General features: G+C 44.5%; 3 protein-coding genes across 3 annotated transcripts; 1 reads left to right on the top strand and 2 right to left on the bottom strand.

Annotated features, from left to right (window-relative positions):
* Positions 1-866: 866 nt before the first annotated feature.
* Positions 867-4,637, bottom strand: vash1 (vasohibin 1; the record flags this gene model as incomplete). Its single annotated transcript, XM_079751758.1, has 7 exons — positions 867-975; positions 1,599-1,708; positions 2,343-2,724; positions 3,071-3,145; positions 3,568-3,624; positions 4,091-4,179; positions 4,422-4,637. 7 exons carry the CDS (start codon positions 4,635-4,637, stop codon positions 903-905), a joined length of 1,002 nt encoding a protein of 333 aa, XP_079607884.1. The 3' UTR covers positions 867-902.
* Positions 4,638-6,026: 1,389 nt separating this feature from the next.
* On the bottom strand, positions 6,027-8,431 carry fcf1 (FCF1 rRNA-processing protein). Its single transcript, XM_079752928.1, has 8 exons — positions 8,380-8,431; positions 7,900-7,964; positions 7,235-7,306; positions 6,981-7,129; positions 6,817-6,889; positions 6,630-6,717; positions 6,275-6,369; positions 6,027-6,181 (listed from the first exon to the last, which is right to left on the bottom strand). The coding sequence occupies exons 1-8, from the start codon at positions 8,380-8,382 to the stop codon at positions 6,133-6,135; spliced, it is 594 nt and encodes a 197-aa protein (XP_079609054.1). The 5' UTR covers positions 8,383-8,431; the 3' UTR covers positions 6,027-6,132.
* Positions 8,432-8,454: 23 nt separating this feature from the next.
* On the top strand, positions 8,455-21,765 carry arel1 (apoptosis resistant E3 ubiquitin protein ligase 1). Its single transcript, XM_079752927.1, has 22 exons — positions 8,455-8,499; positions 9,168-9,422; positions 9,634-9,802; positions 11,036-11,256; positions 11,516-11,587; positions 11,679-11,905; positions 12,360-12,597; positions 13,192-13,361; positions 13,495-13,675; positions 15,432-15,676; positions 15,812-15,889; positions 15,975-16,116; positions 16,445-16,566; positions 16,809-16,884; positions 17,009-17,118; positions 17,209-17,388; positions 19,062-19,187; positions 19,945-20,074; positions 20,432-20,490; positions 20,588-20,677; positions 20,830-21,005; positions 21,411-21,765. The coding sequence occupies exons 2-22, from the start codon at positions 9,275-9,277 to the stop codon at positions 21,511-21,513; spliced, it is 3,063 nt and encodes a 1,020-aa protein (XP_079609053.1). The 5' UTR covers positions 8,455-8,499; positions 9,168-9,274; the 3' UTR covers positions 21,514-21,765.
* Positions 21,766-25,018: the final 3,253 nt, after the last annotated feature.

The following is a 25,018-nucleotide window of genomic DNA, read 5'->3' as shown; positions in this document are numbered from 1 at the left end:
AAAAAACTCACTTGGACACCCCTTAAACTTGTCAAGGAACAGGGTAGAAAAGAACGCTACAAATAAGGCAAGGGAACACGTACCAAGTAAAAGGTAATCCACAACAAAACAATGTCGAAAAGTGACACATCGCGCACCGGTAAAAACTCTTTGCCTCAGTTATGGGTATATTTCACATCCCGTTTCTCTCATCACTTTTCATGCTCATAAAAGGTTGTAATGTATATGATGGATCCCCACGTACTCAACCATCACCCCTTGTATATCCCCATTCAGTAGATGACATGCTAGTGGTTTTCTAGAAGATAACAAAAGGGCTCATACAACAGGAGCTTTTCAATTCAAGGCTATTCTAGAGAATAGAAGTCACACTGCTGTATGCTAACGTAGCTAAAAGTGTTAAGAATTTAAAAAAATTAACTACGGCTTGCAGTTTTTCCTCACTTTATATTCATTAAAGGCACAAGGGTAGTGGTTTGCCAACTACTCACTATAAAAGCAGGGGCTGCTCTGCAGAGCTCAAGATTTAAAAGTACATTACGTGGATTTTATACAAGTACAGTATAACATAATAAAAAAATGCACACACAACCAAGTTCTTCCAAAGAACCAATTTTCCAAAACGGAAACCTGTGATATGTCTATTAGCACATTTACATTAATCTTGTCTGTCTCTCTGGAAAGTGTTTGATCAAGTCGTGTCTTTTTCCATTACCGCTATGTATAAATGAATTTTTGAAGTACAATGTTTTGTACTTACAAAGTTGCTGGTGACCTATTGAAAACAGGCCCCCGGAATAGGTTAACTGGTACCTTAGATACAAACTTAAACACAGAGCAATAACCTTAAAGGGTCTAGCACCTTGTCCCGATACTTAAAAAGTTGTGTTTTAGGTCCTCCATTAGACACGGATCTGGTATCCATTCAAATCCGTGGGCGGTTTTTTCTCCAACACTTTCTTCTCCGCGGAAGGTCTAAAAGACACAAATCACAACACATACATTACTACGGAAAATAACTGTTTACCTCAATGACACCACCTGTTTAATTTTCTAACATTTCATTTTACCTTGGATCATTGGCACTTAAAAGTAGTGCTTAGCATTGTGTAGCATATTATCCTAGTTATCTTTTTTGGATATGAAGAATGGGATAACCTAGCAATTGTAAGTGCGCTTGTTTCTATGTACATCCTTACTGTACCGACAGCCATATATTTTGGTTTCTCTTTCTTTACAAATGTTATCATTTTAAGTCACTTTAGATAAAAGCGTCTGCTAAATGCCCTAACTGTAAATGTAAATGGATCAAACACGAGGCAACCATTTCAATCCATCTGCCAGCGAGCTCTGATTGCATCAATAGATCAACAACCTTCCATTTACCTTTACATTTAGGGCATTTAGCAGACGCTTTTATCCAAAGCAACCAAAACACTAGGTGTTTTGCTCAGGGATACCTCGCCACTCAGCTAGGAAGAGCCAGGGATCGAAAGGGCAACCTTCCGGTCATAAATCAACCCGCCCTACCTCCTGAGCCAAGATGACCCATCCAGCTGCATTGATTACGTCTGAGTGGAGCACAGAAGCTGCCTTACCGTCTCTCTATGTGGCTGATCCTGCGCATGGGGCTCCCAGGGCCTCGGAGGGGGGACCCCATGCTGTTCCTCCTGTCTTTGGTGGGAGAGGGTGGGGCCGCTTTTCCTATCTGTAAAAGGAGGTACAAAAACCCTGTTACGGTTACAAAGAGCTTGATGTAAGTTGAGCGCAGCTGAGAGTGTGTGGATGGAGGGCACCGGCCGTGGGAGAGGCGCAGTGCCACCGGAGCGCAACCATCACATCACCTCTTTAGTACACACTCAGCCTCGTGGCGGACACCACCAGCACTGAGAGACGATGAAAGGGCATCGTTTGACGATGCCGGCCGCTCATGATAATGGGGTCAGCTTAATGACGCCATGCACAAAGGTCTGGCAAGTCAACAGGAAATCAATTCTAACGTACATGGGAAGTCATAAACGGTGGGTCAGGTCGTCAACATCTCATCTCATGGAGGGTTAAGCATTCATATTTTCCTTTAAGTTTGTGACACAGCGAGGAACAGACTCTCCTAAATCCAACCTCCCTCTCTCTCTCTCTCTCTCTCTCTCTCTCTCTCTCTCTCTCTCTCTCTCTCTCTCTCTCTCTCTCTCTCTCTCTCTCTCTCTCTCTCTCTCTCTCTCTCTCTCTCTCTCTCTCTCTCTCTCTCTCTCTCTCTCCCTCTCTCTCCCTCTCTCTCTCTCTCTCCCTCCCTCTCTCCCTCCCTCCCTCTCCCTCTCTCTCTCTCTCCAGTCCGACCCTACCTTCAGCCTCATGTCTCTCGTGTGCCTCTCCAGCTCCCTCCTCAGCTCCTCCTTGGGCAGCCGGTCCACGTCCAACACAGAGTGCTTCCACTCAATCTGCTCCACGCTGTGCACGTCGTGGGACACGTACTGGCCGATCTTCACCTTGCGCAGGGTGTGCCAGTAGCCGCGGTAGGCCCCCTGGAACTCCTGCACCAGGTCGGCCAGCGTGCGGAACTCCAGGTGCTTGAACATCAGGTCGTCCCTCCGGCTGATGCCCAGCGCGCCGAAGCGGCCCCCACAGTGGACCCCCAGCACGATGTGGTAAAAGTGGTTCCCTGAGAACTGGGTCTTAAAGCTGAGCGGGAAACGCTCCACGCCCGGCAGGTTGGTGGTGAGGTAACTGGGCTTCGGTCAAGGAAACTGACCTTCTGCGACTTGTGTTCTCTCTGCTTCTTTCCGACGCTGAGGAGAGCCATCGCTCCAAATATGGTTGTGCTTTCGAGGGCTCGCTTAATATCGTAAACATATATCAATACAATTACAACGGTGCGACTTAAAATCCAAACAGGTGAACACCTCTGAGCCTCACCATAAAATGTAAACAATTCAGGCTTGTTACCATAGTCATGTTACCATAGTGATTGGAATTGAGGTAATAAGTATTAATGTTGTGTGTTATATAATTCATGTTTACATAACTATAGCTGTGTCGATCCTTGTTTCCCATTCGGTGAGTGAAAGGATACATTGCGAGGATCACAGCCTCCAGACACTTGATTGGCAGAACTTCCCTTGTCATCTCTTTAGCAATGTCCATCAACCTGCAGAATATTTGAAAAACCTTTGGTAAGAATGCACAGTACGCCTTACACACGTAACACATTTACATGCATAGACACAGAAATGGACCCACTCCTATTTCTACCAGGAAGATAAGCATTGTCATTTACATAAATCCTTGGCGCTGGTAAACCGAGGCTAATCAAGTGCCTCTGTGGGTATGAGAGGGGCAGCTAAGTTCCACCTGTCTTAAGCCTAGGGCTTAAGACAAGTGGAACCAGAACAAATCCCTAAACATCCTCTTTCATGTCCCGGGACGGCTGTCTAGTTCCATTACTTCACATCTGCATTATCCCATACAATGCAAAGCATCCAACATGGCCGCCCACCCAGAAGCATGACAGAAGAAAACCAAACAAAGGCTGGCAGTCGGCCTTACACGATTAAATACAAGGTGGCTTACGCAGTGAGAGGACGGCTCTTCTTGATCTCAAAAAACTGTGTCCCAGTGTGATTGTACCTGGAGGACACTGTTAAAGTTAAATAACAGGAGTCTGGGAGCACTTTTGTAGAGCAAACAGCGAAATAGACTTCAAAGCTACATTGTGATTTGTGATGTTGGTAGATCTTTGTAAATTATGAATGAGTACTTGCCAGGGGTGGGGATAGTGTTTATGTTTTATACAGAACATCCAGTGACCTACTTCCATGGTCACTGTTTGGTCTATATTAATCCCATCGTGTCTACATGGCTGACTTGTGTAGCCCTTTAGATTAACAGTGTGTTCCTAGCGTTTATCTAGCGCTAATCGGTTTGTGTAGTATAAGATTAACTGTTATGGATGTTGCTTACATGACATTCTATTTAACTATTATGAAGGTTTAAATGACTAGCCAAATAAATAATAAAAATAATTACATCATTTTCTGATGGTGTAATGTTTCTAACACACACTAACAAAGCAGCTACACATGTACAAGGATACTGCAGATCCCTGATGTATTTTTGTATGGCTTCCAGACGTTGTGGGATACTCGTGGTGGGATGGTATGTAGGCACACTCGGTATTGGAATCTGTGGGGCAGTAGACACAAACAACAGCGTTCGACATTAAACAAGTCCCATAGTCACGGCTGCTGTGGGATGTGCTTGAGAACGTCTATAATGCTACATTGTCACTACAACATTTCCAACCCAAGATATCACCCTACAGCAAATTCTGGACCGTCATGTGCATGTATTTACTTGAGGGAAAACTAAAATAAGTTACAAATATAAGGTTCTTGTTTTCAGATTTTCAATATTTATTTCCAAACCTTTGGCAGATCCGCGGCGCCTCGTATCCCTTTCCCCATTGCTTCGCCCTCGGGGTGAATCCGGGCAACGTGTCGCCACATTCTCTCCCATGTCTCCTCGTCTACAGGCAGACCTCCCCTGTTCACGAAGAAGGGCACCCCTCCATCCCTCAATTCCTCATCGTCTTCCTGCTCCTCATCCCTCTCCTCAATGGAGCCAACCGTGGCCCTAAGCATCCCTCTTTGAAAGGCAAAGCCAACAAAGTTCTGGCACTGAAATGCTGCTCGAAGGCTAATCTTCTTGCAGGTTGAGTGCTATTGAAAGTCCAACAACAGATGACCACCTCATGACCTCCAATAACTGACGACTCTGTCTTACAAAGTGAAGTACAGTGTGCGCTTAAAAGCACAGATTCTTAGAAATACTAATCAAAATATACTCGCTGTCTTGCATTTGTCATTTAACAGTTAATTTAACAGTGGAACAGTTAGATTGATCTGACTCACATGAAATTCAATCCATATTTGCAATGCCTTTCATGACACATGGAAAAAATAGGATGGCATGGCTTATTCGAGTAATTGCATTAGAACAAATTGACGACTAATCTTTAGACTGACGATCACGACGGATATGTTGCGAGAATACAGAAACAGCACACTCAACTAGCCGTCAAATGAATCGACCATTTGAAGTCAACAACTTATCTAGTAGACGAGTTGATTGCAGGACACTAATACAAATATTATCCCTAGAACCGTTATCCCAGAGGTCATTCAGTCTATTGATCCAGGCTCCAGTGACTCAGTAAAGCCGGGTATAACCTTTTCTTGACACTCCTCGTTCGATGAACTCATTTTATGCCGCTCCGTGTCTTCAAATCACCATTACTACAGTCTTTGTTCATCTTAAACGCTCTTGGCTTCAGTGATTGCTGATCAATTCCACGGCTCAGACACTCCCAGCCCTCCGAGAGCCGCGCATGCTCAGTACGTTAGCGCAGCAGCTTATTTTAACTGCATAATATAATACATCGGAACTCGATGTCTTTTTATATCATAATATGCACATTGTACTATATAAAAAAAATACCGCATAAATATGTTTGCTTTTATAAAACAAACCCTTCTATATTTTATGATTACGTCATTGCCTTGAATGATTTCCAAACGCCCCTTTTGATCAATAGGGAGTAAACGTACTGTTTTCCTTCGACGTTTCCATAATATATTCCATAATTTTAGGTTTCCAAGTTTACGAATAAGTAAATTTAATGGTATATACGTTCAAATGATAGTGCATGATGGATTAATATGAATGAATTTCTAATCTTTAAGAAAACTGCAGTATTACAATGTCATATTCATTATGGAATCAGCCTATAGAATATTGTATAATTGCTAAAGCAATTATCTTAAAATATCACAGCAGAAGATATTTCTACCTGAGTTGACCAGTCAATACTATGAAGCTCCATTCTTCATAAATGTTTAGTGAAAGACTAAATGAGATTCCACCATCAATGGGAACACATTAAAAAGGTAAAATGGTATCTTACGTGTACAAACCAATAAAAATATCACTTGATTTGCTTTTTATTTACAAAAAAAAAGGTAATGCATATTAAGTTATCCTCCAAATTCACCCAACGAAATTCCATAATATAAATGCAACGTCAATGGAAAACAGTTGCGGATAGTTTAATAAAAGATCCGGTAGGGTTGAACAGACTCAGAATCTCGGTGCGCCGTAGTCATCTGGCATTCTTTCAATATTGTACCTTAAGGGAGAAAATAGTAAAGTGGTCAATTAATTAATTCAGTTATCATGTGTTTGGGAAACAGTAGTAGCTGAAAAGTGCCTGTTTTCTTACCTATGGTTGGAGATGTACATGATGGGCACTCCAGGAATCTTCCTGATCCGTCGCTTTAGATCTCGATCCACAGTAGCCACGATGTAACACTTGTGCTGTGAAAGAATTTAGTTATTGAAATGGCACTTTCAGTAATGGCAGTGCAGTAAATGGTGTAGTGCATAAATGTACAACAATGGAAGAATATCGTACAGACGGTGAGCAAATGCATCTTATTTTTTCATAATACTAATAAACACAAACTAACTATTTATCCTTTTTGAAGAACATTTATTTAAAGGGGGAAGTCTTAACATAATTCCTATTAACAGAATACAGTGCTATATTTGCTATACAATTAAGATCAATAACATACCTGCGTCACCCTCTGCACTAGGCAGTCATCGGCGTACGTCCCCTTGTGTGTGCAGGGAAGTCGTTCAAAGCGAGGATCTTTAGCTATCCTACAAAAGAGAAAAAGGTTAAAAAGCACCTGAAATTATTCCATCAGTAGAAAGTGGTTTACACAACGTGCTCATACGATAAGTCAAAACAGCAGGTACCTGAGGGCCACTCTGTACTTCAATCCAAGCTTTTCAAGCTCAGCCATAACACAGTCCGTAATACAGGGGATACCTGTATTGGGAAAGTAAAAGAATGTATAGTCGTAAAGAAAAGCTAGTGGAACTGTCTTTTTCCATGTTGATATGGCATAATAATTACTTACATTTGGCGTAAAGGCAGTCCATCATTGACTGGACAACATCTAATTTGGCCTTGATGGAAAAATTGATGAAATTGGTGTCAACCAGAATGTTGTATGGTGGACCAAGCTGAGTATTGTACTGGAAAAACAGACACGATGGATACTTGGCCCTGTACGGAAAGAAACGTAAGAATCATGAGATCACAGGCCACAAACAATCACCTGATTTAACCAGATTGGGTGAGAAACGTTTTTCTTTTACAAGATCAACTCACACTTCTTTTTCCTTCAGTGCTGAAGGATCCGCCTTTGTTTTTTCTTCTCCTTTAGCGCGATCTTTTTCCTTTCTAGAAAAAGAAAAAAAGGGTTTTGGATGTTAAGTGTACACAAAATATATACATTTACATTTAACAGATGCTTTTATCCGAAGCGATTTACAATAAGAAAGTGTTATACAAATGATCCTCCAAAGAAGATACAGATTTCTTGTTCTTAGTACAGTGACATACCATATATATTTGTAATAACTGCAGCTCTATTGAGGTAGCAGTCCCAAGCAGAAAACCTCTAGAAATATAATATTTCTATTTCTTCTGACAAATGTACTTATAATACGTCGCTTTGGATAGAAGCGTCTTTGAAATTCCCTAAATGTAATCTGCTTGATATTATTTTTCTCATCATCTCCAACAACATGGGCAGCAAAAAGCGACAGCAGTTGCAAGGGCGACTATTATGAGCCTTCAAATGCATAATGTCTATTGCAGAGGCCAGACCAAAATCGACCCCATATTGCCTCAGTGCTTGGGACCATATCGTGTTAGCTTATTAGGATCTAGCAATACATACAGTATAGTATGTGATACCTAAAAAAGTACCATTAGACTTCTATCAAGCTCATTGCAAAGCTAATGCTCCATTCAACATTGCAAGGACTTACAGTCGCTGATCTTTTGGTCCAATCATTCTTTTCATCGCCGCATACTTCTTAGACTTATGCTTTCCCTATTTAAAAGATGACGAACAAATAAAAAACACAGGATTAATAACAAGGTATTGCAATGTGCTAAAAGGATATCAACAGACACAATGATGGTACCAAGACATATCAACTTCTAAATAGTACTAGATACACGTCATTCGTCCAATGTTTGGGAATAGTATGAACCAAGGAAGAGCACTACAATACACTTAAATATATAACGATATGTGGACAGTATGCACACTCCCCGATTGAATAATACACATGGGATGTACGACTGGCTAACACGTTAGCCCAGTAAATGTTAGCTCGATAGCAAGTGTAACGTAGGTAGAGCTAGACATGTTTACATTTGGTGAACCCCTGAAGTCAATGTAAAACGAAGACCTATATTGTTATAGAAAAACGCACAGTATTTAATTTAAAACACAACGTTACCATGTTTTGAATCCTCTGGATCCGGACCCTCGTGGATACAGTCAAGACTACTTCATCGACGTCATCAGCCAGCGACCGCTGTGTGTTTTCCGGTGATACGCTGATGGATAAAGGGGAAGGGTAGGTGGCATCTATTCAAACATTTATTTATGTTAATATAATGAACAAGTATTTTATTTAGTTGTTGCTGAGAGTAAACTCCGAAATGTTTAAAATGTTCACGTTAAAGACGGATGAATGCCATGTGTCATCATTGTAATCAGGCTGACATTGATAGCTACTCGGTTAGCTGGTACCTACTGTTCGGTGTGTTTAGCTAACGCCACTGACACTGTGAGCAGGTATTGGGAGTAGCATCACGTAGATTCCAGCTTGACACTGGCTGCAGTGTTCCCGCTTTGGCCCATTCTGTTTTAAACGGAACTTAATGTAGGATACTTCTTTGTGTTGTTCGCAATACAATACCGAATGTGACCATTGCATTTGCGCGTCTTTCCCTTGGAAACGCGTCCAAGCCTCAGGGCTTAATTTCTTCGCCATCCTACTTGTTTCCATTCTTGTTTTGGCTATAAGCCTTTGCTGTTGAGATCGTTAGTGTTCTTTTTTCGGCTGCATCTCACTGCTAACATTGATGAGACCACTGTTGGCTCATTTCGATTTGTTGTTTTTGGTTATTGATGATTGGCTGATTATCTTGAAGGTGGTATTATTGATTTGACTGGGAAATAGCTTAACTCAAGGTTTTCTTTGCTGTCTTTCCTTTTTTGTAATTTTTGGAACACATGCAGCATTTCCTATTATAGTCGGGACTTTGGGGGAAATCGTCTATTCCTTGGTGAATGGCAGAGATTCTCGGTGGGCAGGAGTAGTCTGAGTGAAGGCTGAAGATGGTCTAATGGACCGCCGCTTTTTGCTGACCTTCCTGTTTTGCTCAGTCTCTTGGATTTTTTTTTGGGAAGTACGCTGGAAAAAAGGCAAAGAAAGTCAGATCCAGGAATGGCTCAAAGGACATAGACTCTCCAAATACAGACACTTGTTTGAAGGTAAGTAGTAGAGATTTTTCATCTTTTTTGTCACCCTTCTTTGATAGTCTAACGTTAGTTAAAGTTGAGGCCCTTCCACCTTTGATTGTTTTGTAATTTCCATTGCTATAGCTGTGTTTTTGTACTTTTATACCAAACTCAAGGAGTTTTCACTTTTTTTATTATTTCATGAGTATGAAAGGTTAATGAGTGCGTGTAACAACTTCCCTAGATGTTCAGACGTTGGAGGAGCTGAGCCTGAGTGTCCTGAGTCGTCTTGAGGAGGTGGTGAAGGAGCAGCAGCGCTGGAGGGAAATCGCGGAGGCCAACTTCCAACTGCTCCGAGACCTTGCTTTTCAAGAGTGGCTGTGCTCCCAGAGCCTGGAGCACTACTACCACACGTAAAGCTTTTTAAACATTTCGTACAGTTACCTCTATTCAGCTGTGTATTTGGACTATTTTTGATGTTTACTTGTGCCTTGTTTTTCACTAAACCTGTTTTTCACAATGTTTAATTACCTTGTGCATATTGGACAAAGAAACTGGTCAGGATATTGACATTCGGTTATGACCGTATTCAATGTAGGGGCAAAGTACAACAAGCGTGTATTTCTTGTGTGTCCACTTGGGGGCATTCTTCCTCTGCCTCAGGGGGTGACATTGAGCAGAGGGACTGCAGTGTTTCAAAGGCTCACTGCAGTAATGGGTATATTTTACGGACCATAACACAGGCAAATTGCACTCTCTAACGCCCAGCCCTGTAGCTGTACACACAGCCCCTGGGGGAGTCTGGGCCTGCAATTCTCATAGTCGTCCACCGGCATTCTTCTGACCTTTCTCTGCAAATTGAGTCTTCTACCCCGACACAGGAGGTGTCCAAAGGCGTCTTTGCCTTTTGTTTGGTGGTCAGAATAGATTACATTTGCTATTCACACAGCAAAGAGCCTGGTGTCGTATGGCAGTGCTTGAGTGAAGTCATCTTCGGTGTCTCTAAAGGTCGGAGCTGCTTCTCTAGTGTAGTATTGTTGATGTGTGACAGCTACAACAAACACCTCCCAGAGGTTCCAAGGACATTTTTTAACACCATAATCGTCCCCCTCTTGTGTTTGTCTAGTTAAACAGGGCCGTTAATAAACATTACTTGCTGTGTATTACACTTTGTGTGTGTGTGTGTGTGTGTGTGTATGTGTGTGCGCGCGCACACACTGTGCACAATCACTACAATGAATTGAGTGACTGACCAGTCATTTAGATAAATAACATATGAACAAGTCTATTTGGGTGATGATATATTCTTCCATATTGACCTTGCTTGCTGTTGACTTGAGGTGAAAGTTAACCGTACCCATAAGGTTACTTTAGTTCAGCTGGGTTACAATGTTTGCTTTGTGTGCACATGTTTCCATCTCTGCGTGGGCTGGTCTATTGTGTGTGTGTGTGTGTGTGTGTGTGTGTGTGTGTGTGTGTGTGTGTGTGTGTGTGTGTGTGTGTGTGTGTGTGTGTACGTGGTTAAAGCATACACTGTAACTCGGCAGCAACGTTGAGTCAGCTTTTGAGTTGCAGCTCCATGTAGCTGTTTAAAGAATCCACTATTGGCGATCCGTACTGAGGGAAGGCTTCTATTTTGTGGGCAGACTGCAGGCATTGGGGTGTTTGAACCTGGACGATCTGGCCCAGTTTGACAGTCAGCTGCAGCTGTCTCTGGCAGCCTGGGGATATTACTACGAGGACTACATCCGCTTGTCCAGGGGGGTCAAAGTCCTACAGGCTTCCAGGGGAAGCCGAGACCAGGACTACGAGATCCGGCTGGTGCACAGCCTTGCCAAACGACGTCTGAATGAAAAGTGGTCATTCGGTAGGTATCTGATCCAACGCTCATCTGATGCTACAATGTTGGATATGCTACATGGTAATCTCCAGCCAAGGAGATTACCATCACTGCTGCATATCATCACAGCCTACCTAGCGAGCCTTTCCTTCTCCCGGCTGTCTTGACAAGAACAGTTGTCCCATGGACGTGTCTTTGGTTATTATACAGCCTGGGGTCTAATGATATTCCAAACAACCTCAAGTTTGTTCTAATTGTGTGTTTGAATTGTACCTCTGTCTTTCAGCAGGTGCACTCATATTTGGCTGTACTGTGGCACTGTGCTTCCTGATAAAGGACCTCATGTTTTACGTGATTGGTGAGTTTGAACTAAGTTTAACGTTGAGGGTGAGGGGAAAGAAGCAAAGAAATGTCCACAAGCTGTGTTCTCGTTCTCGGTCCCCCGGCAGGTGGAATTACTGTTTCCATCATAGCGTTTGTCTTCACCATCAAGTTCCTCTGTGAGCTCGCGGCGCGGGTTGTCAGCTTCCTGCAGAATGAGGACCCGGGGCGACGCGGGGACCGCAGCATCTACGACTATGTGCGGGGCAACTACCTGGACCCGCGCTCCTGCAAGGTGTCGTGGGACTGGAAGGACCCCCAGGAAGTGGGGCAGACGATGAGCTTCAGAGTGCACGTAAGACGATGGCGACGCTGGTCATAGGCTCGAAGAGAGCTTCTTCAGAACTGAGATTTCATCCGATTTATTAAGACATTGTTCTCCTTTCGACATGCGTATTACACATGGGTTTACACACCGTGTTAAAACACCTCCACGTTGGTCATTCTCTTGCAAACCCTTCCCAACTAAGTCAGACAGTCAAAATTATAATGGCTGATTCTCTCAAGGGGAACAAAATGCACATCATAATTTGGTAAATTATACGCAACCATTTTTTGCGGTAATGATGCGCGCATGGGCCCAATACATATTCGTTTTTAACAAAAACTTCATATTATACGTATAATATGTGTTAATAACGGCCAGCGTTGTCCTTCTATACGTCCGCAGGTTAATGTATCGGGCATCCATATACATGTATCATTCACAGAAGCAGAAGAAAGCCCTTATTCTTCCTCCTCTTCCCCAGCTGTTCTACAAGAACGGCCAGCCCTTCCCGGCCCACCGGCCCGTGGGCCTGAGGGTGAACATCACCCACATCGAGCTGGCCCTGGACATCCCCGTCACCCAGGAGGTACTGCAGGAACCCGAGTCCAACGTGGTCAAGGTGGCCTTCACCGTGCGCAAGGCCGGCCGCTACGAGGTGGCGGTGAAGCTGGGGGGGCTCAATGTGGCCTACAGCCCCTACTACAAGATATTCCAGCCAGGTGAGTGGTATACATTGTGGTATACACTGTATGATCTGCTCCTATTAATATGATTCATCCTGTATTAGGGTCTTTGGTTAATTAGTTGAAGAATTATGACTTATGCACTACCTTCTTTTTTTAAATGAATTTAATTTAAATGATTAATAATGAAGGTTTCATAACATCAAAGTAATTCATAATAATGTGAACCGTCATCTTGGTGTTAGTCCTGGACTCCTGGGTTATGCTTTATATAAGGGATAAGGCGGCAATACAATACAATGGGGTATCTATCATTCAGTCAGTAGATTTACGGCATTTAGCAGATGCTTTTATCCGAATCGACTGACAACGGTTCATACACACATTCACACACCGACCGGCGGAGTCAACCATAAAGGCTACACCAAATTGTGGGGAAAACTTAGGGTGAGGCGTCTTGCTCAGGGACACCTCGACCCTCCGCTAAGCGGAGCCGGGGGATCGAACTAGCAACCTTCCAGTTACAAGGTAACCTGCTCTACCTCCTGAGCTAAACCGACCCTGGTGAAAAAAAAGAATGCAACTAGAATTGGGATCCTCTCAAACGTGTGTAACCTCTGTCCCCGTCAGGCACTGTGGTCCCATCCAAAACCAAGATAGCCTACCACTTTTCCACACTGGTGCTCACCAACGGCCAGCAGCACACCCTGCAGATCGAGCCCCGGGACGAGTACGGCAACCCCACCAGTAACTCCACCTCTCTGGTGGACGAGGTCAACTACAGCGTCCACATCCACTCCGTAAGGCACCGACCGCCGGCCCCGTCGATATCTAATCCCACCCCTGCAGTGTATCCATATCCCATATGCGACACTGTAGCCCCAGAGCATGCGTGTGTGGCCGTTGTTTGAGCGCTGTCCCCCTGACCTGCAGCTGGGCACGGTGGAGGACGACAGCCCGGAGGAGTACTACAGCAAGTCGGTGTCGTCCAACAAGCAGCAGTGTCAGGTGCTGCTGAAGCTCACCCTGAGGAGAAGGGGCTGCTTCCGAGCCCGCCTCTCCTACATGCAGCAGCCGCTCAGCAACGGGGAGTTCGACATTATTGTTCTCAGTGGTGAGCAGATTGACGTTTACGTTCAGGGCATTAGGCCGCTTTTATCTCAAACGACTTACAGTAAGTACATTTGTCAGAAGAAGGAGAAACAATATATCGCTGTCGATATATTGGGGTAAGGATAATCACAGAAACAGTTGCAAAGCTCTAACAATTGTTAAGTTAACCCCTTCCCCGTGTACAACAAAGATAGCTAGGATAAGACACTGCTAAATGCTAAGTACTGCTTTTAAGTGCAAGACTTCACGGTTTGAAGCTGATAGGGGCAGTGTTTAAGTTTCCGTGGAGACGCCCAATAGTTTATTTCCGTCGGGGAGCTTGCTATGCAGACTAACCAGATTGTAACCCGATGATTGTGTTTAAAAACATTTGTTGCAATAACTGCACATGTATGTTGTGTTTCTGAAAACAGGAGAAATAAATGATACTGTTGTTACTATTTGGATCCGGCCATTAAGTATATGAGCCTACATCTTAACTTTACTTAACTTTACTCCAACCTATCTAGACAGGTTTTGTCAACCCAAATGTTCATAGAGCCAAAACAAGGGATGTCCTGTAATACGATTTTCCAACAAAATAATGCATTAATACATAAAGCACTGGGTTTGAGAGGATGGCTTCCCTGCACTACACATTCTTTTTTGGATTTTCCACACATTTAAAATGTGTTATTAGTGCTCAATTAGATGAGACACAAGATACACATACATGCTTTCAGGTCGTTGCAATAACTGTCAGTTGTTCCTAAGATGGTCCCTGACTCACTATTTCAATCATTGTGTTACAACAATGTTTAGCAAAAGCCTAATTAGCAGCTCTTGTGTTTTTCTTTTTTTTTATACGGCCCCTTACAAAACATGACCTTTGAACAGCTGTCATAACAGAGCAAATACAGGTGTAGCTTTTAACACTAATTATGGTTGTAGTCTGTTGAAGCCTACCAGTGTTCACCAACCCACAGACTGGTTTCCATGTTGGTGCTCTGATTTATAAAGGAACCAATTACCATTAAACCGAGATAATCTACTTTCGTTAAGAGCTGCACCTGTGTTTACCCTTCCATGACACCAATCTGAATAGGTGGGAATAACGTGCGGTATTCATACATGTGTAAGAGATTTGTTATTTGTAGTTGTCTACTTTTTAAAGAGCCCCAATAATACCACCAGGTGTGATGCACATTAGCCAACACAAGCCAAACCAATTTCAAAATCCACCCTTAGTGATATCACACATGTCCACCCAGATGAATGACATGGTCAATTATCCTACCAGCCTACCTACTAGTGGACTTCACTGTTAGCTGAGAGAGGGTCTTGAATTGTAACAATTGAGGAATTGGAACAAGGTTACTACTAGTTTGCTGATCAAACCTCATTCTGAGCCATCTCATCTCCCGATAGAGATGGCGAGCAGCCCTTTCAGTTCCATGGGCTAAGCGGTGAGAGAAAGGGAGGGACGTCTGGTAGAGGGACATCCATGTCTGTTACATGAATGGGAAATTCCTTTCTCAAGTTCTGCGTCTCCATGTCTTTGCTGTTGTTCATCTTGTCCCCCTCGCTCGCCGAGGACTGGTAACGGGACACTGCTCATAGGAAGTAAGGGAATGCATCCTGCATTGTGGTAGACTTGGACAATGCTATGATTCATTACCCTCTGATATAGGGGCCCTTTGAGCCCGCACACGCACAATCACAATCACATGCACACCCAGCTCTCTCCCTCACACCTGTGCTCACCCCTCCCCCTGCAGAGAATGAGAAGAACTGTGTGGAGAAGAACGTGTCCACGCCGGGCATCAGCATCTACTTTGAGACGTACCTCTACAGCAGCGGCAACTACAGCAGCTCCACCTGGCAGCCGCCCTCCTCGTCCCTGCTGGCCCCCCAGCGGAGGCCCTCCATGGGGGACGAGGAGGAGGAGCACGACTCCCCGGTGGAGGGCCAGCCCGAGAAGGTCAAGAAGCCAAAAAAGGTCTACTGCTACATATCGCCAAAGGTGAGCCATCTGCAGATTTGTAGTAATCATAGTAAATGATGATTTTCATCGCTGGGTTGCTTGATTGTGGCTGACTACGAAAGATGATGATGAGGCGTTGCGACATCAACGAGTCTTTCTGTTTCCGTCTCCCAGCAACTATCCGTGAAGGAGTTCTACCTGAAAATAATTCCATGGCGCCTTTTCACCTTCAGAGTGTGTCCAGGGACGAAGGTGAGCTGGGCGGTCCCGTCGTGAAACACCACAAGCCGTCAATCCACACGACCGCTAAGGACTCTCATCTCTCTCTCTCCTCCAGTTCTCCTATCACGGGCCGGACCCGGTCCACAAGTACCTGACGCTGGTGGTGGATGACGGCATCCAGCCCCCCCTGGAGCTCAGCTGCAAAGACCGCAACATCATGGCCGCCACCTTCATCCGCTTCTTGCATAAGAACATCGGTCCGTTCTGATCCATCAGCCTCTTCAATTTACGTTTACCTTTTACATTGAGAGTGTTTGGCAGACGTTTTCATCGAGAGCCACTTAGAATAGGTATATTTGGCAGATGAAAGAGAAATGACAAAATATCGTTGCGGTACACTAAGGATGTTTGATGAAACAAGTGGCAAGCAGTTTCAATTGCTAGGAATGTAAGTACAAAGTGATGATGCCATGATGTACAACATACAATAAGTGCCTAAGGGTGGTGTGTGGTAGGGACCATGTGGGGACGCTGTGTCAAGCCAGATTTTTAGTGTAACCGATGGCCTTTTGATATCGTCTCTAGGGGGCTCGGAAACGTTCCAGGATAAGGTCAACTTTTTCCAGAGGGAACTCCGGCACATTCACTCCAAGAGACCTCGCACCAAAACCTGCCTCAAGATCACACGGCACACCATCTTGGACTCAGTGAGTGTCTTTGTCTCAGCCTAAATCTCTGCGTCTCCGGTCTACGTGCTGTTGACCTTGTGTATGTGGGTTTGCTCAGCTGTCTCGTCACTGGATCAACCGCCAACCATTGAGCATGCAGTAAATTGGTAGTAACAATTAGTTACAGATACTGTTGATGAATGCAGCTATTGATTATGTTGACTCATTCTATTGCCTTTAATTATCTCCTTCATCAAACACATGGTGCACTTCGGGGTCAGTCGCTGAAAGCCACCAGAAACTTCTCTGTATCGGATTGGAGCAAGAACTTTGAGGTGGTGTTCCAGGACGAGGAAGGTTCGTACAGCCGTGCCTCATCCATTATCCGCATGTATGAGCCCATATCCGTCTCTGGCTTGAGTTGAACTGAGTAACAATAGGGCTCTTCACCAACTTGCTCCCCAACCCTCACCCTCGACAGCTCTAGACTGGGGCGGGCCTCGCCGCGAGTGGTTCGAGCTGATCTGTAAAACGCTGTTCGACACGTCCAACCAGCTCTTCACACGCTTCAGCGACAGCAACCAGGGCCTGGTGAGTCCGGCACCCGGCGTTTCTGTTTCGCTTTGCCTCCGCCGCCGCTACGGGTGGGTGGGAACTAAAGTGACCCCGTCAACGCCGCAGGTGCACCCAAACGCCGACCGGCCGGCCCACCTGCGCCTGAAGGTGTACGAGTTTGCGGGACGTGTGGTGGGGAAGTGCCTGTACGAGTCTGCACTGGGCGGGGCCTACAAGCAGCTGGTCCGCGCTCGCTTCACACGCTCCTTCCTGGCCCAGGTCATCGGCCTGAGGATGAACTACAAGGTACGGAGCTGGAACAAGTACACATACACCAGTGTTTCCCATACATAGACCAATGTGTGGTGCAGGGCCACAGTGTCAACACTGAGCGCCACAAATTGATTCCGCTTCTTTTTAAATTATTTTTGCGGTTTTCATTCTCCTTTACACACGCGTATGCACACCAACACACACAGAGACAAGCGCGCATTCATGCCAGTGGTGCGCGGGTACACTTATTAACAGCTGATTCGCCCGCTCCTCCTCTCAACGCGCCTATCAAAGGAAAACCCGAAGCAGCGGGATATTTGGCACAGAGAGGACGGACGGCGACCGTTTTACCAACGTTTAGTATGATATGCTGTGCCCAAAATTATTGTTAACTCAGAAAAGATAATGTTAGCCATTATGAACTCAACGTTATTGATATTGAACATCCCGCACCCAAAGTCAGCATAGATAACTTTGGTAACGCAGCAAACAATGTGATTAATATGAAATGCCGTTAAAGTTGAGATAGGCTACGATATTAGACTGGGTACCCCCAGCCCATTCTGCTGGCGATATGATTTCGCTCTGTAGCAGGGGCTGGAGCACAATTCTTTCTGTTTCCGTTCCGCTTTTACTGGAGCCAATCAACAAGCTGGTTTTTCCCCCTGGCGCGCTTTTGGCTGGTTTAACACAATGAAGACAGGGAAGCGATTGTTGCGATCGTTGGTTTGATTGGTTGAAGGACTATTTTTATTTTTATTATTATTTATATTGTTACATTATAGGCTACTATTGATTTTATTTAACCAAAAAATTTAAATACAAGAACAGGTTGATATTGGTTGAGGTAGTTCTTGAGTTCAGTATTTGAAATAAAAAACTCCAGCTTTAGTTGTCTTTTTCAATTCATTCCTTGAATGTCACAGAATCTAAAGATTGCAACAAAAGTAGGCAAACATCTATCGATTTTGGTGAGTAATTCTCAACAAGAAACTTAACAGACAGGTCTTCCTCCAACATAAAGTCCAGGTCTTTGTAAGAGCAAACTAATTCTACTCACCTGCCATGTAATGTATGGAGCTGGGGTAAGGAATAAAGGGTTCTGCTAAAAAGGTCTTCCGTTGTCTTCTCTTAAAGAGCTTACGTTAAAGAATTAAGATTGAGCTGAATAATTGAAAATGCTTCTTGTAGCTTTAAAATTGTGACAATAGGTGACAATAGATAAGAATACAGGTGTATATTTAACATGGCAGCTTCAGAAAGTGTGTGTTTGCACGCCGCCCGCTGCACACACTCTGCATACACCCCGATGACCGACTCCACCGACCGCCACGGCACCCTGGCACTCCCCCTCCGGCGCCAGGGGGGCACCACACATTGCTACCTGGTCCGTGGGAAACACTTTACACATACACATATATTGCCCATGAGGAAATGAATCAACTTGTTTATCGCCACCATTGCCCTTCCAGTTGCTCTCGGTCATCAACATGGTTTGTTTGAAATTGCCTCCAACCCTCGTTAATATACTGATATTTTCTTATCCATGATTTTATGCGATGATCCTGGTTGCTCTTCATGTATATTATTGTTGCATAAAGCCAAAGGAATATATTCTATCCCAAATCCTCATGTGTTTCCCATCCTGTGTGTGTGTGTGTGTGTGTGTGTGTGTGTGTGTGTGTGTGTGTGTGTGCGCTGTGCAGTACTTTGAGACGGACGACCAGGAGTTCTACAAGACCAAAGTGTGCTTTATCCTCAACAACGACGTGAGCGAGATGGATCTGGTGTTCGCCGAGGAAAAGTACAGCAAGGCCGGCCAGCTTGAGAAGGTGAAGCAACACTCCAGCACCAGAGACAGACGGGGACACCAAGATAAACACTGAACATCTATAAACCTCTCTGCATGCCCGTGATTCACCGTTTGATTAAGCAGCCCCGCCTTCAGTCAACGGTGATCTAATGGAGCAAATGGCCTGCTAGGTCTTTAGTCTCGTGTCGTAAGGAGGCTTTTTTGTCCAAAAGGATATCTGCCATGTGTTTAATTTTCAGAACGGATCCCTCACTGCTCTTTATCGTGAGAAGTTGCTCAATGAAAACATTCATTTCCATTCATTTCCCCATGCTGCCAATAGTCTGCTTGGCTTGATAACAATAAGTCCATCAATCAGATTAGGACCTGTCCGACGTGTCTCTCTCTAAAGGCTGGCAAGTGTACAGATTCTCACAGACATACCAAGCTTATCCTTTGTCATTGGAAGTCAAACTAGTTTTCTAGTTTGAAAAATGACTCCTGAAGAAAAGGCAGTTTGGCGCCCCCTGGTGATATTCCTCAGTATCTACAAAGACATTGAAATCATTTTCCCTATTCAGGATCAGGGTTGAGGATCTGCAGGCTCTTTATGTTTTATTCTGTTTGTTAATTGCGTATAAGAGTAGTAATATCTTCAAAAAGCAATGTAAAGGATTTTTCTCAAACTGGAAGTGAAATGCTACACCGTTGTATTTTGTATCATTTGTCTTGAACTCTGGATCTATAAAGCGGTCGTGAAGCACATTGTCCCCTAACCGCGCCATGTCCTCCACCAGGTGGTGGAGCTGATCTCGGGCGGGGCTCAGATAGCCGTGAACAACGAGAACAAAGTGCACTACCTCAACCTGCTGGCCCAGTACCGGCTGGCCAGCCAGGTCAGGGAGGAGGTGGAGCACTTCCTCAAAGGTAGTTGGAGTTGGAACGCAGCCCGCCCTCCCCCACACACAGTCTCTGATTGAGGTGCCCACATTTATTGAACAACCGCTACAGCCAGCATGCCCATAGCCTGCTATGAGGTCACGGAGGTCTGGACCGTTTTTGTAGACATGAAAATAAAATTAGAAACTAAATTCAACTGTGTAAAATAATCAGCAAAAAAACCAAAATTGAACCCCCCCCCCCCCGCGGACCTCAGCATTCTTCGAACCCTGGCTACGGCCCTGACAGCAAGTGAAATCACCCTCAGGTTTCAAATTGATCTATGGAAACCACCACCAATGGTTGAGGCCAACCATTAACCTCAACCTTCTTGTTCGTTTGCAGGTTTGAATGAATTGGTGCCGGAGAACTTGCTGGCCATATTCGATGAGAATGAGCTGGAGGTGGGTTATTTTAGGACCTTTTCTACCATATCTTGCATAATGACGACAACATCGGGGCGGTGCACATTTAGACTATATGCGTGTGATTTGTCCCCAGCTGCTGATGTGTGGCACTGGAGACATCAACGTGCAGGACTTCAAAGCCCACGCCGTCATCGTCGGGGGGTCGTGGCACTTCAGAGAGAAGGTACGGGGGAAACCAAGACGGTCGCCGCGTTATAATTCCTGGTGATGCTCTGCATTTCTGTTGTTAGCATGTTGTCTCACTCATGCCCTCGCTCTCTCTCTCTCTCTCTCTCTCTCTCTCTCTTCCCTCTTCCCCCCCCCCCCCCCCCCCAGGTGATGAAGTGGTTCTGGGCGGTGGTCTCCAGCTTCACCCAGGAGGAGCTGGCTCGCCTGCTGCAGTTCACCACCGGCTCCTCCCAGCTGCCCCCCGGGGGCTTCAACACCCTCTGCCCGTCCTTCCAGATCATTGCTGCCCCCACGCACAGCACCCTGCCCACCGCACACACCTGGTGAGCAGCACACACACACACCTGTGGCCCGCTTGGGATTGTAAATGTGATGTTAGGGACTCCATGCTATAAGGAGGAAACCTGGCAAATGGTCAGCAGACACAATAATGACATTTTATTATTTTCGACTTGCCTTTGACCTCAGTTTCAGGGGCTGATTCTTTCTATAGTCTTCTTGTGACCAATGGATTGCAAGTTCAAAAATTCACGGTTTACCATTGTGGTTTGAAAAAAAAATAAAGCATGTATGAGCCCATTAGTCATAAATCATCTATGGAGCACAAACGGCCCCAGTGAACACACCCATACAGTCACGATGTTGATGTTGAACTGAATGAATGGGCAGTCTTGGCTGATCCCCCCCCCCAATGCCCCTGAGTCATTTCTCCCCCTGTGTCTCGGTAGCTTCAACCAGCTGTGTCTCCCCACCTACGACTCCTACGAGGAGCTGCACAAGATGCTGAAGCTGGCCATCAGCGAGGGCAGCGAGGGCTTTGGTATGCTGTAGAGGAGTCCTCCTCCCCCCCACCCCCGTCTCCTCCTCCCCCACCACCGTATCACCTTGTGTTGGAACTAACACAACACGATGACAGGAGATCACCTGCCACACACACACACACTCACGTTCTCTCTCTCTCTCACACACACACACACACACACACTCTCACACTTGGACAACTTCCGAGAGAATGGCGATGGAGTGTCTGTGCTTTGATACATTTAATGCTGTGTGTGTATATATATATATATATATATATATATATATATATATATATATATATATATATATATATATATATATATATATATATATATATATATATATATATATATATACACACGCACTTACCAAGACGCTGAACTTCGGGGGGGGGGGGGGGGGGGGGAAGGCTTGGGTTGGCCTCATTTTACTTCTTTTTTATATGCTTGCTAGACCAATAGGGCCAGTAGGGCCAGTTCAAAGGCAATCAGTAGTGGTTTGCGATTGTTTTGGTTTGTTTTCAATATTGCAAGCTTAGGGTTTGGAGTGCGACTGTGGCCTGCACGCGGCCTGGATGCCTCCTGCCCTCCGCGGCCTTAATCGATCAGGGACGGATTTGTGTGTGCATGTAAATACGGAATATCATTGTTTTATTTCAGGACTTGTACATACCAGTAAGTATATATAAATAAGTTTGCATCTTGTCACTTTTTTTTTTTTCGTTCAAAGAGAATAGAATGTGGAATAGATTTGTTAACTGATGCTGATGGATTTAAAAAATGTACTTTATTACGTTCCTTTGTTGTCTGATGGGTTTTAAAAGATGCCAAGCGTTCTGCTCCGCGGACTCGTGTTTTAAGTTCACGACGCGGTCGATTACCCAACATTAGTGGTCACTTGGTGACTCGTCCAGACAGCTGCCCTGCTTTCCTCTTTTCTCCTATTTTATGACCTGCCTTACTCCCAACCATCCTTTTTGCCTGGTTTGTGTTTGGAGGGGTTATGTTGTCGAGAGGAAGCATACAGTTCCCCTTCAATGCACTGGTATGACATTGTCCCGACCTCTCCCCTGACCTTTGCTGGGCCGATGCACTGCTGCTGCGTCATTCGGCTTTTCTGATGTATTCACAGCCTTTTTGTTTTTCTAGGTTTACCTCAGAATCTCCTATGCATACTCTTTCACCACAGCTCCATATACACGGAGGGCTTATGCATGTACACACCCATACACGCGAGAATATATATAAACATACAATTTATTAGCGGCCTCCAGTGTTTTCTGACCACATAAACTGTCATGAACTCTGCAGGACTGTGCAGAAGATTTAGAAAAAGGTGATGCTGTTTTCTTTGTGAAAATACCTATTTATTTTTAAACAATGTTGATTACTGTGCACTCTGAGCCATGGGAATCGTGACCTTTTTGTTTGCTTCATTATTTGGAGTTTTTTTAATTTTTGTTTTGAAGGCTTTCACTGTTCTGTACTTGGTCAGGGGAGAACGGGGCGCGCTGCCTGGTTGAATATATATCGGGCTGCCAGGAAGCCCGTCTTCACCGCTTCACACACAGGACCACGTTCCGGGAAGGTTCAGCTTCCTCATGATTTGGAGTGCAGTCGTTTATCTCTGTTGTATCGGTCATCGTTTCGGTTCGACCATTGTTGCACGTTGTCATATCATACTCACTCCTCCCAGGAAAGACAACGCCTTTAAGAGATTTTTTTCACAAATAAGATTGCAGATGGGATTTTGTCGATAGTTTGTTGTTAATATTGTTATTAATTACGGAATTCTGCACCCATATCTTGAAACATTTTTGCACTTGGCGTCCGAGCCCTCCTGCTGCAGTATATTATCATGCAGGGTCCTCTTGCAGAGAGCTGAGGGATTCGGAAAGCGGATTATAGTGCTTGGTTTGTATTGTGCAACAGTAACGTAATCTGTAGAGCACAAGAACATCAGGGATACTTATGGTTTAAAAAGAGGAGAAGAGACAAGCCTAATTTTTAAAACCAACAAACAAGGCCGCACTTTACGTTTTAATGTTTCATAAAAGGTGCCATTTGAGCATAGCGTTGGCCAAGTATCACACGTTTTGGAAACAAAAGCTGTGACCCAACTATCAATACTAGCTGGAGTTATTTTGTTCCTGTTGTTTAAATGTTCATGTCTGTTTTGTTTCACATCTAGTTATGATCTTCTATTCTTGTCTCATGATGGTCTGGTTTAAACAAACATCTTTTTTTATTTTATTTATGTAAATATTGTTAAATATTTGCCTATGACTTAATAACTGGGCTGGGTTTTTTATTTGTAAAAATGGCAAGCTGTTAGTGGCTAATGAATGTTTGGGGTTGCTGCAAAGCAGATCCATTTGTTATGGTAATAAAAAAAAAGTGATGGATTAAATACAGTCGTGTACCTCAGTTTGTGTATATTTCAACAGCAAGATGTGTCGGTTGTGGTTATTATGAATCGTATAACGGACCAACTTGGACCTATTTCTCTTAATGTAAGATCGTGCGAAGTTGAAGATCGTCAAGTCTAGCACGGGAGTTAAGCAGCTGCTTTGCCACTATCGGACGCTAGGGGGCAGTGCATGTTCGGTGTTTGTGTCGCAAAGCTGTGGTGGGGCTACATGCCAATGCCTCCTCCTTCCCACGGGACTGCTTCGCAGGGGTAGAAGATGAGGGGCTTTCCTGTCCTCAGCTGATCCCCCACCCATGCCCTGCCCCCCCACTTCAAATCCAGAAGAGAGCAAATGAAGAATTCAAGGGCAGATCTGATAAAAAAATTATAATAAAAGTAGGAATGAGCAAGTTCCCCTTTGACCCCGTTGGACATGTAAAAAATAAATACTTGTTGAAAGCTGTTTAACATCAGATAAACAGCCAAAGTCAGATCATGTCACTGTTAAGATCTGCAGCACACAGGATCTTTATTGCTCAAAGGATGGAAAGCAAAGGTTCACTTACTTTAATTTTCCTAACTAAACTGACTGTTACAGTATGACTGATAAGAGCCCCCCACCCCCCAGTATGACTGACCCTAAAAGCATGAGATGTGATTAAACACACCTCGTAAGTGATTTGTATCCAAGTCGTATCCAATGAAGCATTACACATCGGATAAGGCCCTGTTTAGTATATGTTATTAATTGCTTAATAATCCTGAACAACCTTTCAGCCTCTTTCTCCCGGCTTGTCTTCATAAGCAGCCTTCTAAGCGCTATCAGAGCCGGTCGGGACCTCATCTTGAAATACTCAGAGGCAGCCGTCCAATATTGCAGTCTTGGCATGCACCTGTGGATTTGCATAATGGTCTTTCTCGGATTTCCCCAGGGAGGGCTTGCTAAAGAGTGACCACAAATCAAAAAGTGATCTCCCTAGACTTGGAGTAATGCATCCCGTTGGATCGGTCGGGGGTTGTTCACAGGCAATAACAGTGTGGCATCTCCCCACACAGAAATACTCCACATTGTTTTGTTATTTTCGTCTGATGATACTAATTCCCTGGGAAACATGTTTCTCCA

The sequence above is a fragment of the Pollachius pollachius genome (genome assembly GCF_949987615.1).
Source record: "Pollachius pollachius genome assembly, chromosome: 15".
Taxonomy (NCBI): Eukaryota; Metazoa; Chordata; class Actinopteri; order Gadiformes; family Gadidae; genus Pollachius; species Pollachius pollachius.
This window is presented reverse-complemented; position numbering and strand designations above follow the sequence as displayed.

Excerpts from the sequence above, each read along its gene's own strand:
- arel1 (XM_079752927.1), top strand. The coding sequence starts at position 9,275 with ATGGACCGCCGCTTTTTGCTGACCTTCCTGTTTTGCTCAGTCTCTTGG. Across the intron at positions 13,676-15,431 it reads CGACATTATTGTTCTCAGTG|AGAATGAGAAGAACTGTGTG; the intron begins GTGAGCAGATTG and ends CTCCCCCTGCAG. Across the intron at positions 20,075-20,431 it reads GGTGGAGCACTTCCTCAAAG|GTTTGAATGAATTGGTGCCG; the intron begins GTAGTTGGAGTT and ends GTTCGTTTGCAG.
- fcf1 (XM_079752928.1), bottom strand. Across the intron at positions 6,890-6,980 it reads GGACTGCCTTTACGCCAAAT|GTATCCCCTGTATTACGGAC; the intron begins GTAAGTAATTAT and ends TTCCCAATACAG. Across the intron at positions 6,182-6,274 it reads ATGTACATCTCCAACCATAG|GTACAATATTGAAAGAATGC; the intron begins GTAAGAAAACAG and ends TTCTCCCTTAAG.